This window comes from Cyanistes caeruleus, chromosome 1 (assembly GCF_971803275.1).
Source record: "Cyanistes caeruleus chromosome 1, bCyaCae1.hap1.1, whole genome shotgun sequence".
In the NCBI taxonomy this organism is placed as follows: domain Eukaryota; kingdom Metazoa; phylum Chordata; class Aves; order Passeriformes; family Paridae; genus Cyanistes; species Cyanistes caeruleus.
This window is the reverse complement of record NC_141701.1, coordinates 51,197,166-51,215,042: the sequence shown is the minus strand read 5'-3', so window position 1 is coordinate 51,215,042 and position 17,877 is coordinate 51,197,166. Positions and strand designations below refer to the sequence as shown.

At 38.3% G+C, this 17,877-nt stretch overlaps 1 protein-coding gene across 23 annotated transcripts in view; it reads right to left on the bottom strand.

The window, feature by feature from the left end:
• PTPRM (protein tyrosine phosphatase receptor type M) overlaps nucleotides 1–17,877 on the bottom strand; it is a 440,472-nt gene that overhangs the window by 21,602 nt on the left and 400,993 nt on the right. For all 23 annotated transcript variants that reach the window (XM_086892393.1, XM_086892399.1, XM_086892410.1 and 20 more), the window contains 2 exons: nucleotides 12,384–12,481; nucleotides 94–210 (listed from right to left, as the gene is read on the bottom strand). In XM_086892393.1, coding sequence (XP_086748519.1) covers nucleotides 94–210; nucleotides 12,384–12,481 — 215 coding nt within the window. The remainder of the gene's footprint in view (nucleotides 1–93; nucleotides 211–12,383; nucleotides 12,482–17,877) is intronic.

The following is a 17,877-nucleotide window of genomic DNA, read 5'->3' as shown; positions in this document are numbered from 1 at the left end:
AGTCAAAACATTTAACTTTCCCTTGTTGAATCTGTATGTAAGTTACTTTGGCAGATTCCACTGTATTTAAGAAAACTGAATTTGGAAACTTACCTTTTCTACAGCAAATGTTCGAATCACATATTCAGCCAGCAGCTCTGTTTCTATTAGAGTAACTTTAATGTCTTTATATATCTCTGTGTCATCTGGCCAGTATTTGCAGCATTTGACCTTTAAAAGATACAAAAGAAATTAAGGTTCATTTATTTCAGAAGGCTCATACAGAATCCATTTTGCATGCTGTGCAATGATTTCTGATTTAAAGTGCAATCATGCACAAAACAGTCACATTTCCTCCATGTGGAAATGCTTAATGTTTGAGGGACATTGCCTCTTCTCTTTTTAAGACAGATTTCAGAGTTGCACATGAGCTTTGTGTTGTGCTTAGTGAAGTAAGGCGAATTTGTATGGAGTACAAAGGATATTTATACCCTGCACAGTTCAGTTATGGTAACTGTTCATTTCCTGTGCTTTCCAAAGAAGAGTGCACCTAGAGGGACAAATACCACCAGAAGTTTTTTCCTCCCAACCTCTACTTGTTGATTTGTCTCAAAAATATCTTTCTACCTTCTAAAATAAAAGTGTTTTGCAGACAGGAAGGAGACCTCATTGCAGTCCACAGCTTCCTCACAAGGGGAAGAAGAGGGGCAGCCACTGATCTCTTCTCCATGGTGACCAGTGACAGGACCAAGGGAATGACCTATATCTGTGTCAGGGGATGTTTGGGTTGGGTATCAGGAAAAGGTTTTTCACCCAGAGGGTGGCTGAGCACTGGAACAGGCTCCCCAGGGAAGTGGTCACAGCACCAGCCTGACAGAGATCAAGAAGCATTTGGAAAATGCTCTCAGGCACACAGTGTGATTCTTCAGGTTGTGCAGGGCCAGGAAGCTGGACTTCAATGATCCTTGTGTATACCTTCTAGTTACATATTTATTGTATGATTCTCAGAAAAGCACCTGTTTTCTCAAATTAGCTTTCCAAAGGAACAGATGAGAGGCCAAATAGCAAAACTCAATGCTTGGAGTCAAGAGCTGAGGTTTATGTCCAGGCTTTAACTCTACATAACTGTACATAGCTTAACTACTAATTTACTAGATAACTCCAAACATGGGTAGGATTCACCTCACTTAATATATATTTTTATATCTATATATATAGATGGTATAGATATAGATATATAATATATATTAATGCCATTTTAAAAAAAAAGTATGATTTGAGGACTGTATATAACGATGTAGATAGCTAACAGATTTAGGAATTTTCTCCTCCTTCCCATTTGTGGGGACAAAGAGGTAGGCTGGGAAGCTAACACATTACTTACACCTCTCTCTTACTCTGCTTTATCACAGTAATAGCTATGCTATCACCACTGCATCTGGCCATCATCCAGTAGTGCAGTATGTGCTATGAGTAGCATCTGTTCTACATCTGCTGCATGGAACAGTTTCTCTCTTTTTCCCACCAAAGGGAAGATTTAAAATTGATCTTTTAATACATGTAAATCTAGTGTATCTAAAGATGCACTTAAATGAGTTGGGTAAAAAACTTGAGCACTTTAAATATTCAATGGAAAATTGATAGGATAAAATTAAACTTCACAACTGATAAGAATATTTCTCAAACCTATTTTCATGCAAGAAATATTTAGACTACTACCATGTTTAATCCTGAGCAAAAGGTAGAACAGATGAATGTGTGTATAAGCATACAATGAAAACTGTAATGCAAGATTCAAATGGTTTATTTATACAAACTCCAGGTTCTGTATAGAAAGGATTATGCAGAAAGTCAAACCCTGTCTTGTCAAGAAGAATAAAATACATTTTCTTAAGCATTTGTTTCCAGAATGTAGCTGATAATTGTGTACAATCCTTCTTTACTCTCTGGATGGATGGGAGGTCTTGCCACATCACAGTAGTGACATTGGCTGATGAAATTGCAAGTTTGTCCAGGCAGGGTCAGTAGTTCTGTCCCTTTATCTGACTCATTATCAGGATGAAATATAAATCTGAATAGAACTGAGTTGAAGGGCTGGCAAAACACAGCCCCACATCAGGATCCTCTTCAATGAAAAACAGTAGACTGGTCAGAAGCCCTGGCTCCCAGCCACAAAATTATACAAGCATCCTAACAGCTTGTTCCTGCTTACACAGCTGATGGAAAGCTCCTAGAGCAAAGCTAAAGTTCAGGTAGCTTTATAAGCAGGTTTTTATTTATTTTTCTGTACTTGTCTTCAGACCTAGTAACCACATTAGTATTGGCTAAAAAATTCTTTATAGTCTTCACATTTCATCTGGTATTAAGGGTGGTTTCAGGATGAATGGCAACACCAGAGTTCCCTTCCATGGCAAGAGGCTTGGGAGCTCTTGGGACCCTGAAGAGTGCTCAGCACTCCTGTAACAGGGCAAGGGTAGCAAGACTGCTCCCCCCACCATGCTCAAGAGCCAGAGAGCTGACAGGATGCCAGAGAGGAGAAGAAGGATTCTACCAACAAGGGACCAAGTTGAGGGCCATTCCCAGGATCCCTAACAACAGGATCTCTGAAAAATGTGTATTCCTCTCTAAAACGTATCTATCTGCTGTAAGCAATGAACAAACATTTCAAAAGCATTAAACATTGCTGCAAGCGGTTTAGTAGTTCCTGCTGCTATCTATTGTTGCATCTACTTGATATTTATTCAGACCTTATCTTGTTCAGATGTACTTCCAAAAACCCTCTCATAGAAGCTAAGTGAAAAACATCAAATGCTCATTGTTTTGTCTGTGCTGTTAAAATAATCCAGAAAATTCACATTGTTCAAATCCCTTCAGACAGCAAACTGACCCTTTTATAGTCATTGCCAGAAACTCTTTGAAATAGGGTTTTCCCACCTGTGGCTAAGATGACTTTTTGACTCTTCATGAAGAGTAAGACAATTCACACTGCCTCTGGGCTGGAGCAACATGCTGACAGCCCCTTCTCTGGAGCTGATTCCCTTTTCCTGCCTGTTCACATATCCGTTCCATAGGTGGAACCTGAACCACACGGAGAGGGCCGCTGCACGTAGGAAGGGAGCAGCTGCAGCCGTGATCCCTGGCACAGCACTGCTCATCAGCACGTCTCTTTGTTGCTAACTTTAGCCTTGTTTCTTTCTGATGGGCGCCTGCCATCCTTGAAACAGCTCTAGTCTAGCAAAATAAACAATCGGGTGGGGGGGTTGGGGGTGGGGATAAGCAACCTTGGCTGAATTAAATTGCTCTTTTCTTGAAGGAAAACATGCCTGTTTCTAACTTGGTAAGTCCAGACTGTCTGGATTATGGCTAAGAACTAGGGACAATTCAGAAAGACCAATTTAGAAGAGCACGGTCCTCATGTTCTTATGCTTCAACTGCTGGATTTGATTCCACTCTTTTTTAAACCTTATTTAAGATGATACAGTGGAATAATTAGGGAAGCACCGGGAGATGTTGCACAGAAGTTATAGCCTTTTGTGCCTCATGCAGCTTGGGCCCGCTGGGGATTTCTTACTCTGCTGCACAGGGTATTTTGGGCACGGAGCAGACTGGAGCTGAGCAGAAGGATCCATGACAACACAATTTCCTGAAAACTCTCCCAAGTGGAATAGGGGCTGTAAAAGCCACGGGAACAGTGCCAGAATTCAGTCAGAGCCACAGACCGACTGATGATTCACTCTCTAGCAGAGGAAAAAAGACCCAAACCCAACTTTATTTTAATTCAGGCTTTTCTCCTACTTTTGGCTCTTGTTCTGCAATGCTCTGCACGTGCTAAGCTCTGGAACTGAGAACTCCACGGACTCCTGGTGAATCAAAAGTCAAGTAAATGCTTAAAGATCCATCTCCCATCTCCTCTAGGACCACCCAAATAAATGCAAAGGTGTCTTAAAGACAGAAGTAGATTAACCAGTGTAAATCAAAATCACATTTATAAATGCTTATTGGATCAGGGCCTTTATTTGTACAAGAAAAGACAATTGCAACAAAATAGAATATGGTTTTACTCATTAAATATGAGAAACACTGCTGGTAGCATATGTTCTTTTTTTTTTTTTTTTAGCACAGCTTTAGCTACCATAACTTGATGAATCTCTTTTCCGTTTTATAAACATTTGGTACGTGTTTTACAAAAAATTCTTACTAACAGAAGGTTTAACTAAATAATTGATACATGATTTCAGAACTGAATATTAAATGCAGTAGATCTTTTTTTTCCACACAGTTGCTACCATAACAGTAAATATCATCCTCAAAGCAGAAAACATAATTTTGAAATCTCATCTGAGCAGAATTATAATTGAGAGTTTGTTCACATACACCCCACATTTATATCCTACCAACATGCCAAAAAATACAGATGTTCATCACAAGATGAGATAAAAGGATGATTGCCAGAGACATAATGAAAATGCTCTGGTTTAATCTATTCATCCCAAGGTACACTGTCCAATTGTTTCAAACATGTTTATTTTACTAATAATTTTAGAAATTTGGAGAAGAGAATTACCTACTTCCACTCTCTAGTTCCATCCCCCAGTAAAACAGTCTAACGTGTGAAACTTAGAATTAAAAATGAAGGGGGAAAGTCGTTCTTGCTAGTTCTAAATACAACAAATAATGTAGGCTGTGGATGGCTAATGAACACAAATTGTGACTTCCGAAGGTGTATATTTAACCATTTGGCAATGTGACACATGCAGCTAAAGGCAGTAGGAAAGTCAGGACAGTAATTTATTTACCTAGAATTTTGGAATAGGAATAGTATTACAGACTTAATATGTGAGCTGGCTGTGAAATACACTTTGCAGCCCATACAGAACAGTTTAAATAACACTTGATTATTCAAAGTTTCCAATTTCCTTTGATTCTGAAATATTCTTAGCAAAAGGGTGATATAACTGACTATGTCCTGTACGGATTGTCATCAGTGAAGAGCAGTATTATACATTCTAATTTTAAATTAATCCTGAACTAAGTAATAACGATAAGTCAGACATAAATTTTGTAGTGAAACCTCTTGGCTATAAAATGAAACAGCCAACCATGCTAACTGGTAATTTTTTAAACAGATTTTACAGATGTAGCTTGGATAACAGACACTTTTATTTGGCTGACTTGAACTAAAAAAAGAAGAATTTTTATTTAAATACTTTTTGAACAAAAAATGTATTACGATATAAGAACATTTTATATGTTATAAAACAACCTTTGACAGGAGACAAAACCCAGTCTTCCTTTTTTTAATTTTCTTTTGTTTGCTTTTGAGCAAGTCTGTTATTAGTTTTATACCTCATTCTACAGTTTTCTAAAAGAGGTGTGGAAGACTATTGAGAAATACAATATTTGAGATACTGTTTGGCACCAACAGATGAATGGGTCTCTGTGAAGTCAGCCAGAAGTCTATACGTTGTTCACAGCTGCCAGGGTGGGGAGAGATGTCTCCATGAATTTTAGCTAGCTCAGTCTAATTTCCACCTCCTTGTGCCCATAGCTGCCCCAGTAGTGCAGCCCTAAGTTGCCTGGTGGGTGCATCCTCATCCAGCTTCTGCCCAGAAGTGCTGGCTTTCTGGACATGTCCAGCAACAGCCATAAACAAATGCTTTCCACCTGACAAAATGAGTGTGATCCCTTTGTTCTTGAGATTCAGGCACTCTGTTAGCCTGCCATCAACCTGGCAGAGTGGGTTAGAAGAAATTAAGATGACAGGCCAAACCCATGATGTGGCCTTCCTTTGACCATAAATATTTGGTCTATAAGAGTTGCTTTAGGGTAAAGCAACTTGAGGTAAAGCTGTTCCAGTATTCCTGCCTCCACTGATAATACCAGCAGAGGAATATGGATTGCCTTTGTTTCATTGCTTATGTTTAGGCAATTTTGTGCACCTCAGTACAGCCCTGGAAGAAGAAAGGCTGAGCACAGAACACACGAGAAGGCTGGTCCCATGCCAAGATGAAGGATGGTTAGCTGGAGGTCCTCAAAGCCTGTCTTAATTCCTGACAAAACTGTGAAATCATGGCCCTGCATCTCAGAGCCTGTGCTCTGAACCATGCTTCCATACCAAGAGAAAAATCATGCCATTAGTTGGGTACAGAGCACCACCTACTTAGTGAACTGCCTTCTGGCTCTAAAACCTGGTCATCTGATGTTAGCTTAGACATGTTACTCTACCAGGTAAAGTAAAACTGTCAGTGCCTCCAGGATACTTCTCCCTTCACAGAGACACTAAGAGATAATTTCAAGAGTCTGCTGGGGTAAGGAGACTTGCAGTTACGAAGTCGTTTTTCTAGCTGTGACATTTCAAGTAAGAACCTGAAGCCATCCCTCTTGGCAAATTGCACCTAAAGTTGCATCCTACACCTTGGTGGCACTTGAGTTAGTGCAACAAAAGGGTCAGTGCATTTGTGTATCCTAAAATCTCTTTTGTTCATTTCTCAAAGTGAATTATCTCAATTAGATTAGCAGGCATTAAGATATTAATCTGTGTTGATTAACATTCTTTGAAACATAGCTTTTACTGGAGATGAGAATACAACAAAACAGTAAGAGCTGAACTCATGTCTGCTCTGAGTGACTGAATGCCTCTAGCTTGATGCTCTGTTTCATGATTCTAGCATTGTTAACCTGGGCACATCTTCTTAAAAAAATTGCAAAAAGTTGTTCCTTCTCCTTCCTGAAGAACAACAAGGGCTCCTCCCCTACTATGTGTAATGCAGTACTGTAAACTTGTTACTTCTGGTTAAAAATCTAGAAATATGAAATCTGTTTTGATGACTAGAAGGGTTCACTGACTTGAAAGATTAACAATAGTTTTAAATTTTGATTAATTTTCTGTTTTTCTCACTGATATTGTATGAATATGAAACGTATAAACTGTCCTCTATCCAATAGGAGATACTGGAATTACAGTGAAACCAAATGTATAACAACAGAATATAATACCTTGTGCTTATGTATCATAAGCACAAGTCCCCTTTTTGGGGAGTAAACAAGATTAGGGAAAAAAAAATCAGTGGCTGAGGAAGAGCACTATTTATATATTTAAGAAGCCGGGAGTAGAATTGTCTTGAGGAAGCAAATGGATTCATGTAACAACCTTTCCCCTCTTGTGGTTTCTTTTAGTAGAAAAGTTAAAATAAACCTTAGTCACCAGTATGCATACAAACTCTTTGGCACACCTCCTAAGGAGCATTAACACCAGTATCCTGAATTAATTCCAGTGTAGGTAATTTGGCTTATTACATTTAGAGGCAGTTTCAATTAGACAGAGTGTTCTTCCATTTATACTAAACACAAACGTGCTGTTTGTGAGACATGCTGAAGAGTCACTGTGTTTCACCTCTGCAAGATCACAGTATTGGGTGATCTGAATCTTAAATACAATTTACCTTTGTTTATTAGAAGGATCTTCTGCATGGAAGATTCTCAAAACTTGTAAAATATGTAAGTACAAACTTTGTAATAGCTTTGTGAAAAATTCCATTTTCATTCTAAGTGTAGGTGGTAAGTCTATTGGAAGTTTCACACAGTTTTGTGTTGCTTTTTTCCCATGAAGATTTTGTTTTCTTCTTTAAATCTGTTTCCAGTAAGAAGTCTTTGGACAAAGTTTTATTTAGCAGTTTTTCTTGGATGTCTAATCTCTGTAAATAACACAAATTATCAAGTAGATCTGAAGAAGATCTGGTTCATCATAAAGACTTTTAGGTTTTATTTGTTAAGGAAACTTATTTGAATCTGTTTAAGACATGTCTGTTGAATGCTGACCACTGAATCCTGCAAACCCAAAGACATGAACATATGACTGCTTAGGGCTGTGCTTCCTAGGAAGAACAACCCTTTTCTGATGCCATTTACCTTACCACAAGTAATGCTTGTTATAGCAAGTCAGTATCAAGGAGATATTCTCTGTCAGAAGTCTATGGTATGGATGTCCTTGCTGTCACGCAGAATGCAATACTCTTTAAAGCATAAAAAGCCAGAATTGTCCCCATTTTTGCAGAGAAGTGCCACATACATAACATGTCAAACACAGGTCCAGGAAAACAAGCCAAGGAAAACTTAAACCCCCACTGTATTCCTCCTTTTCCCCTAAGCAAATACAGCCCTTCTGTCTCCTGGGAGGGAAATGACACCTAGGAAGAGTGTGAAATGACTATCAGGAAAGTACACCACTCCTGAGGGATAAGATGGCAGGGAGAGGCAGTTTGGGTAGCACAAAAGTGTGGCTGCAGGCATAGGGGCTATTTACCAGTTTGAGGCTGGCCTTCATTCCCCTCTGTGTCACATCCATTCTGTTGTAGTCAACCTTGCTTCCCTTCACAAAAAGGGTCTTTTGTGTGCTTATTAACACTATTAGCACTGGCTGTTTTCTAATTCCGAATAATAATTGAGAAACTCAAATTACTGTAATTACTATGCTCCTGGGGTGAGGTTTTATTTTTTATAATTATTTATAGTGATTTTGTTTATGAATACTTTGTTACATTAAAAGCATAATAGACAATCATAAGTCCTTGCAGTGCATTTATTTATAACCACCTCCACTGAATTTTGCCAGTGCATTTCAGCATTTATTAATCAGTTATTACTAAATTTCTTCTGCCTAAAGCAAGTGGGAGAAAGCGACTACTGAAAAATGGCAAATAATGTGACATGCCAAGTTTGATTCTGCCAACTAAGTATCAGTACCAACCCAACAAGAGCAAAGGTGGAGGTGACAGCTAGATGGCACAATCGAATATATTCTGAATCTTCCCATCATGCCTCTTCAAGGAAGACAGAAATGTTTCAATGTGTGCAAACACTGAAACAAATCAAGAGCAACCTGAGACTCTGGCTGGTACGTAAACACCTTGATCCCATTCCCATTGCTTTCCTGCATCTTTTGGAGTTTGCCCTCCAGAGTGATCTCTTGGAGTAAGCAAGATGTTCTTCTGTGTCCAATTTATGATCACACCATGTGATCATAACATCACCACACTGCTGAATAAAAATGTTTGTTTCTTACAGAATAATCCACCAGATTATGCTAAATCTCTCAGGTAAAGATGCTCCCTGAAATGACACTACTATCTTCAGTTGCTCTGCTACTTACAGACATGGGCATGGAGGCTTCTTGCATTAATATATTCCAGAATACTTTACTTTGAAACAGGTTGTTGTCACACTGATGTAATTATATGACTCTTGATTCTCGTTTATGCTCTTTATCCATTAGTGTGCAGCTTGGAAAATTCTGATTCTGGATCATTACCATTAATTACCTGCCATTTTCTTTTTGTGAACTTCATTGTGAGGGAAAAGCTGTTGATCCTGGCATGAAGAAGACAGAGACCTTTTTTCAAGGTTGCTTCAAGGGCTGCTTATTTGTTCAGGGGTTTTTTTTGTAAAACTTGTTATGTCAACCTAGGCCAAACTTAACTAAGTGCCACTTCATCATCCTTTATCAAAGAACTATTCATTCAACTCAGCAATGCTTTTTCTAAATGACTGTGAGACCTCATTTAGATTTTTAATAAACAGTCACATTCTAATGAGGCCTTCATAAAACTGACAAAATATGTTTAGAAATCATTAGCTTAAATTATCAGTACAAAAGTCTCCTTAGGGAGCCCTGCAGATTTTGTGATAAGATTTCTGGCAGATGGATTAGTGTAACAGCACAAGCTAGTTCTGAATTTCCACACAAGCAGTGTAAATGTGAGTGACTGGATAACAGGCTACTAGATAAAGAGCTAATGTCCCTCAGGTGGGTTCATTAAAGAGAGAAAACAATCAAAACACATTTTGGTGCCATTTAAATACCAGGTGCACAGCAGTCTGCAGGTGCCAGAAACACTGACAAGGGTCCCTCGCTGGAACACACAAGAGCTTAAAGGGATGTGTGGTTCTGACAAGTGTGCCTCAGATAATGACAGATATTGGCAGATGTACCCGGACCCTGCTGGAGGGTAATGCAGGGACTGAGTCATTTGCAGCAGGTGCCTGCATTAGGGACAGCCTCATGGTGATTCCTCCAGCAGCAATTAAAACAGTCCTGATGCAAAATGCTCCAGGGCAAGAAGCAAGTTCCTAGCACTGATTTAATGACTATCCAGCCTGTCCCAGTAAACAAATACATATACACCCCCTCAATGATTAATTCATGAAGGCCATACATCGTGTGGCAAAATGATAAATTTTGAAAATTTGTTTACTGAAAATGCAAAAGAATTTTCCTCCTTGGCTTACAATGGGTCAACACAGTTAAAACACGGTTAAAAAGTAAAAATAAAAAAACCCTATAAATCTTATACCAGTGGTAGCAATAGAAATAGAAAACTTCAAGTTTGGGAAGGTTATAAAGTTTGCCCTACAGGAATGCTACCAGAAGTCCATTAAAATCATTACTACTCAAGGTGGCACAGAGCTTGTGTTAGGGGTTGCGGGACAGATGGTGTATTTGTAATTTGCCTTCTTGTTGCTGATGATTCCAGCTCTGGGAGTGGCAGAAAAACACCAATGGAGGAGTGAATGCATTGTTCTGTGGCTCATACAATTTTATTTCCATTAAAAGCTCATTTCAATTTCTGCTCTCTGATCTCACCTATGCTGGCCTCCAGAGAAAGTGAGAACAAAGTCATTTCTACCACTGACAGAAACAACAAAGCTGCAGATCTGTATCCCACTAGGATCTTTGCACCCTGAAGAAATCTCCAAAGTGGCACAAACCATTCCTTACTGCTGTGGGAATGTGCTGTGCACCTAAATGCTGTGAGTAGAGGCTGCCAGCACTGGCATCAAGACTGGTGTCTCCCTTGCTGACATCCGACAGTTCACTCTAATTGGTGCCTCCAAATACTGACTTTGGGAAATCAGTATGTGGTTCCATGCAGAATGCTGCTTTTGCTCTCAGGCTTGTTTATTCACACCCTGAAAACATCCCTTTTAAGTTGTTCACTTGGGCACTTATAAATGTGTATAAAGCTTTAACAAAGAGGTTTGCTGGAGAGCTTTCTATTCTTTCAAATCCATCCGTTTTGAATCAATGTGACCATCCGGGTATTTCTACCTTCTTCCTCACTCAAGGGACTGCATTTTTAAAGCGGCCTCCATGATCCCTCTTTGTCTCTGCAATTAGTCGTACATGTGTTCCTGCAGCAGGTGTTAATTGCAGTCACAATCCCCATCTTTTTCACATCTAAAAATAATACTGGCACCTGATCTGTTAGCAGGCTTGAGCACACAGATATCTAAATGTTAGGATTTATATTATCATAAAGGACATATGGAAGAATCAACTGAGATTGTAAAACTGGACTTGCTCAAAAGGACTTTAACTCACACCACATAAACAGTGCTCTCTCCTAATGCAAATGCCACAGGGCAGAGGGAGTATCAGACACTGCACCAGAGTGAAATTAAAAACATCTCTTAAAACCGTGCTGCTCAAACCAAGATGTGTGCACTTGGGTTCTTATTTCAACACTTCGATTTACAATAATTGCAGTAGTTCCCATAAAAGCAGTGGGATTTTTTTTTCATATCAAATGAAAGCTATATGCCACATTCCCATGCAAATTTTCTTGAAAAAAACATCCCAGATGAGACCTAAGACAGCAGTGCACAGACAAAGCAGTAAATGAAAAGACTCACTCATTGACAGTTGTGTGAAACAAAGAAAAAGGTTCCATTCAATACTTGTTGAAAACAAAATTAGACACAAAGACTAAGGTGGGAGGCCTGCTTTAGAAGTTACTAAGCAAAGAAGGGAAGTACGCTGTATCAACCAGGTAACTCAAGATTTCCTTTACTATCCAGCTCCTGAACATAATCAACAAACAGTGCCCAAATGTGTAAAACTAATTTTTTCTGTTTTAATCCAGAAGGCTTTCAGGAAGGAAACCCCAAACAAGCTGGACCAATTTAGATGAAAATATCAAGAAGCAATTTCACAGTTTAACTACTTTTCTCAGACATTTGTTTCAGAATGACTCCCCCTTAGCTGTCCTTAAAAAAAAAGAGATTATTCCATACCTTGTCCCGCAACAAATTTACTGATTTTTCTTAAGAGAAATGGTATATCTGAGATATGTACAAACATATAACACCTCCCCCCCTTTGTCAGTATTTGCAGACTCAGCTGTACAGAATGCAGCTTTATCAGTTACTTTTTCATTGTGCTAATGTTATCAAAGCCAAGCATCCAAGGCATGTTTAAAAATAATTGATAATGAACCTCTCAGCACAGGCAGTCATACATATTTTATGTGCTATATTCGGTATGGAAAAACCTTGTTGGTCTGTTATTTAATTTCAAAAAGCAAACACCTTGGACGTCTTTCATCTTTTTAAGTACAAAAACCACTTACCCTTCCCACTTCTACGAGATTAGTAACCATGATTATGCTGGCTGTGTTTTCATGCCATACCATTCTCCAGAAGTCATATATTGTCTCCTGCATTGGTCCTGAAACAATAAATCAAATAAAAGGTTACTATCTGAAAATCTCATGATTGGAAACTTGTCTCTGGGGAGCTCGTGACTGTACATATATATTCATATCACTATCGTCATACTTTTAATTTAGGGTCGGTCAATTTATTTTCTGTCATCCTACTTATCTGCATTTAAGTATTTTTCTCCTGAAATAGTGTTCTGAAAGAAAGTTTGCTCTCCAGCACTTAGGTATTTATTGCCATAATACCAAGAAGTGGAATTATAAAAAATGGATACCATCACTCTGTCTTTTAGCAACTGGATGATAACCCAGGGAAGGTGTATTTGGAATGAAATGAGCCTCACTGGACTATGTGGCCTTTCCTGGTTTCTAATATCTTGCTTAGTATACACTATCCATCAAATTATCCCAGCTCCTAAATTGTAGTTCCTGAAATGAGACAGAAGTTACAATTTTTTTGCTGCAGTGCATCACTTTGCAAAACAGTAATTTGCAAAAATTTCTGCGAAGAAATGTGATGCGCCATGGCAGCAGGTCTTCTGCAGCGCCTTCCCCAACCTGAGTGCTTCTGTTCATGAACATACAGGGCTTCCTCCAGCATCGTGCTGAAGCTGGGTACCAGCTCACAAGAAATGCTACAGAAATGTGAAATGTTGAGAAGAAACACATCTCTTTGCATGTACCTGGCCCTGTCTGTCGCCTACACGCCTTAGCCATGATGCTTGATGTGCCACCTCAATTTTAAACCAGTGCTTTAAAATCACTGAGCCAATAAGAGTAAACAATATAAACTATCAGCTTAACATCCATACTGAATCCATTACTGAACTGTCACATTGCAGTAAACAATTAGGGGCTTATTTAGAGGAATGACTTAAATCAGCTAAATGGAGAACAAATGGATAATGTATTGGCCTAATGTTCCTCTAGTAAAGAAGCCAACACTCTTCAAGCATTACCAAACCATACATTGACAGTTTGGCACCCATGTTGTGTACTTTGAGCTCCCTTTGAAAAGAAAATCTTCACACTGAAATCAAGTATTTAGTGGAAAATGTAGTAATATATTATTACTGTATTTTCCTGGCAGAGGGCTTGGACCAGATGGTATTTAAAGATCCCTTCCATTTCAAACCATTCTGTGACTTCATGACTCTATAATATTATAGGACAGCCAAAACCAACTCACTAGGCAAATAACATCACAGTTATGACGTAACTTATATCTGATATATAAGAAAAAGGTAATAGACTAATTTTTAGACTCTTGAATTTTTAAAAGACTGTATTTATTTACAGCAATTCCAAATTATAATTTTTCCACCCATAATTTGCATAGATCATTTAAAGAAGCTATGTATTCTCCCCCTCATTTTATCTGTCTTTAAAAATAATGCATATATTATTAATATTTATTATTTCACAGGTCTCCTTATAGTTTTCATTTCCTTACAGGAATTGAATTCCTTCCTTGAATTGCTTTCATTGTTCATGTAACAGGAGAAAAAGCCACTTAAAACAACAGGAAGCTATGACTGTTAGAACACGAAAAATGTCAGAAGGTCTTAAGGGTAGAATTAACAGCAGAATCTAAAACAACAGTTTCTGAAATTACTAAATTCAAGCTGATGTTATGGCTGCAAAACCGAACACCTTCCCTTTCTTTTAATTAACAGCACAGCACAGGTGATACTTTTGTGAGATTTCATTCTGAGTTACAACAAGAGTTTAATCTCTCTCCATAACTTGGAAATTCACAGCAAGTATTTTACTTCTACCTAAGTGTCCTGGATACGTAATACAGTCATGGTCCAAGTGCAATTTTGAATGTCACAGTAATATAATTAGTATATATTACATTGAAAGTTTAGCTTGTTTGTGTTTTAATATTCTAGGATTCAATGTAGCTTTCTTTGGCAATTAAAGTCACAACAGCACTGGAAAGGTTTTGTGTCAGCCTGCCCTACCAATATAAGGAATCAGAGTATTCCACTCATTGTAGGAAAATACTATCTCTGTATAGCTTCTTCCTTCCTCTCAAAACTGAAACAAATATTTATCTGAATTACTATTGCTCTTGTCTTTCAAGAAGCATAGCTAAAAGTAGGATTAAGGACAGGTGGTTTTCCACAGAGTAGTGTCCTGGAAGTCTGCAAGCTCATACACATTATTAACATTACTTCTGATCAAGGACAAAAAATAACAACACTATTGCTTCAAGAATCCTGGTTTAATGGAAGAATATCTAGATGCATCCCCTGCATTCTGTATTTATAGGTCTTTGTGGTGTTTCAATAAATTTAATCTGAGTATATTTTTGGTAATGCTGCATGAAAGGTAAGAAAAGATCTTCTGTCTACACATGGTTCATACCCTTGCAAGAAGCCAGAATCTTTGAGAAATTTTGGGGGTATGTAGCAAGTTTCTTCATGCATTAATTCAGTTTCCTTTGCCACAGATTCACTTGAGATACAAGACAGTTGGGCCCTACATTGTAACAGTCATTTCTTTTTGACAGCTCTGGGATAACCTGTAACAATTTAATCCTGATTTCTTTTTTCCACACAGACTGCATAATTTGTGTTGTGATTTAAAGATTTCTACATTTTAAATCCAGAAATCACAAATTACAACTGAGAAAAGATTCTAAACTCTTATTTATTTCTGTAGATTTTGAATTTGTCATTCTCCATAAAGAAAATAAAGACAATAAATTACAATAAAATAAATCTTCAGGGAAAGTATTGGTTTTTTGCAGGCCAGAGAAATAGCTGAGCTATGACAAGTCTTTCAAGCTTGATTCCAAGTGTACTTCTAGAAGAAATGTCCTATTCTGCAGGGCAGAGTATGCTCTTGTCAATCTCACTCTCCAAATAAGACAATCATAATTAAAAGTGCAAGCACACAGGATTTCCTTCTGTCTTTTTATCTTCTGACATGTTTTCTTGCTTTTCAGGTCCAATTCTTACGTGTACGTGTAGCCTCCAAACTTTTTTGACAATCAGGACACTGGGAAGAAAAAAAACCCACCCCTGAGGTAGGTTTGGACCTACCTCAAAGTCTGAGAAAGTAGTCCTTCTATATCCCATTTTTCTTTTCTTTTTGACATTTAAAAAAATTATTTTCTGACATATAAATAAATTATTACTTGTCTCCAGTGAGAAACGCTTTAGAGGCTAAGTAGGGTTGTGGGATTGATTGTCCTGAAGAACTGAACAATTTGATTCCAGAGACTCGTGGTGGGGGGAGAAAGAGCCTGTAATTGTTCTAAGCACCAGCTTAACAGATGTGTGCACAATAGGCAGAAAGGTTATTCTCAGCAGTTGCCCCCTTGCAGGAGAAAAAAGTCTGAAGAGAAGGCACTGTGCTACCCAACAGAAAGCCTGTGGCACACCCCATTAGATCCACAATACAGTACTTGGTATCAAAGATCTCTACTGTGAAAAAAAAAGAGATCAGCAACATACTGCAACCAGAAGATGAAAAGCAAAGGAAAATAAGAAAAAGAAATCAACCCTCCAAACCCCTAGCTAATTAAATGCATTATTGAAAAATCTCAACAGAAACGATTGGTTGCATATATTACAACCATTGGTTCTATTACCAGCAGTAGTTAGTTGCTGCTCTGGGAACAAAAACATATTAGGAAATGAAACATCACACAGCTTTTATGAATGGTTTAGACTCTTTAAAGCTGCTTTTGTAACCAGAGTTTTCTAGCGCCTCTATTTCTGCTTCCTATTGAGAGACCCACTTCTAACAACTGGTATTGCTATTGGGGGATGTGATCAATTTGAATGTGATGAACTAGCCCAGAATATAGGAAAAAAGTGTTCAGATGTAGGGAATAAAGCAAGCACATGAAGAAACAAGTGCAGCCTGAATCCTGAAGCATACATAGCACCTACTCATACAGGACTTTTAAATCTATGGGTAATTTTTCAATTTCTAGAAAAGCAAGCCGCTTAGACAAGGAACAAATAGCTTCTAAAGTATTTTTCTAGCATAGAATGTCAAATCCACAAACTAACATTTGGTCCACCTGAGACCAAGTTCAGTGATAGATATTAAAGCTAGAAATGTGCAGAAAATGAACAGAAACCCTTAAGCTCCAAAGGCTCCTCAGGGACAGCACACAGGCAGTGGGAGTCATAAATATGTGCTGATAGAGGCAGGGGACTGACATGATACAAGACCTACACCTGCAGCAGTTAAATGCCATCTTGAAAAGAGAGCAGAAATACCCCTTACAGTGAGTAGACTCAACCACACTGCATGAGGAGGTGATTATAAAATGGTCCCTTCCCCTACTGGTTACTGCAGTTTCTGGTAGCAATGATAACTGCCTTCACTTTTTACTGAAGCAAAACCTGCTGCTTGCTGCTGTGGCTGCCTACAGCTTGACTACTGAAAGACACTTAGCTAAATATGCCTACTTAGAGGGAGCTGCATTTTAGCACTCATTCTTTTACTATGTATCTTCTCTTCCAAATGAACTTGAGATACAGTGAGTATTGGCTCATTAAGAGACATGTCAGCACAGCAACAACAATAACAACAAAAGGCCCAAAACAATGATTCCCTTTGCAACTACAGTGTCAAAAATGCCCAAACCCATTATGTAGCAGAAACTGTCTAAAATACAGTCAAAAGCATAAAACCAGAGGGGAATAAAATACTGGGAGAGGAGACTACAAAGTAGTAGATTAAAAAGTTCTTGAAAAGAGAAAAAGAGTTAAATAACTCTTGCTCCTAATAAACCTTCTGGGATGGATGTAGCCATTAGTAGGAAATTTTTTTTTACAGGAGGAAGCAAAATTTCAAATTTGCACTGCCAGTCCAGAGATCTGATAATCTGTAAGAATATGTTATTTTCTCTTTTAACCATGCTAGAATTTGGAGGTAAATTCCCCTGCAGAAAAAGGTATGTAGCAGACTGCAGCTAGTTATAACTTTACACTCTAAATGTCTCTGATTGAAGGCAAGGGAACATCTCCCGTAACCGGAATACATTTTTTCCCTACTGAATAAGGCAATGTGCCCAAGATTTTCCCAACAGGAATTTGCAGGTGCATCATTATGTGACCAAATTTTCATGACTGTTCAGTTCTGTTAGTCTCCCAATTACCTCATGGGAAGATCATCACTGGTCAGCAGCTCTGCAAATCTGGACCCCCTTAGGTGACCACGTGTAGGCTAAGGAGTCTTAAGATTGAATTCTCCTTCTTTAGAAAGTAACCTATCTTCATCTTTCTATCTAAAATAGCTTACTATAAAGAATAGGTACAGATCCCAGTTGTGCTGATTTAGCCAACTTGCAAGATAAACTGCTGTTTCAGTGTTTTTTATAATTCCATGGCCACACTGCAGTACAGCTGTTGCTGAATCATCTTCACCTTCCCAA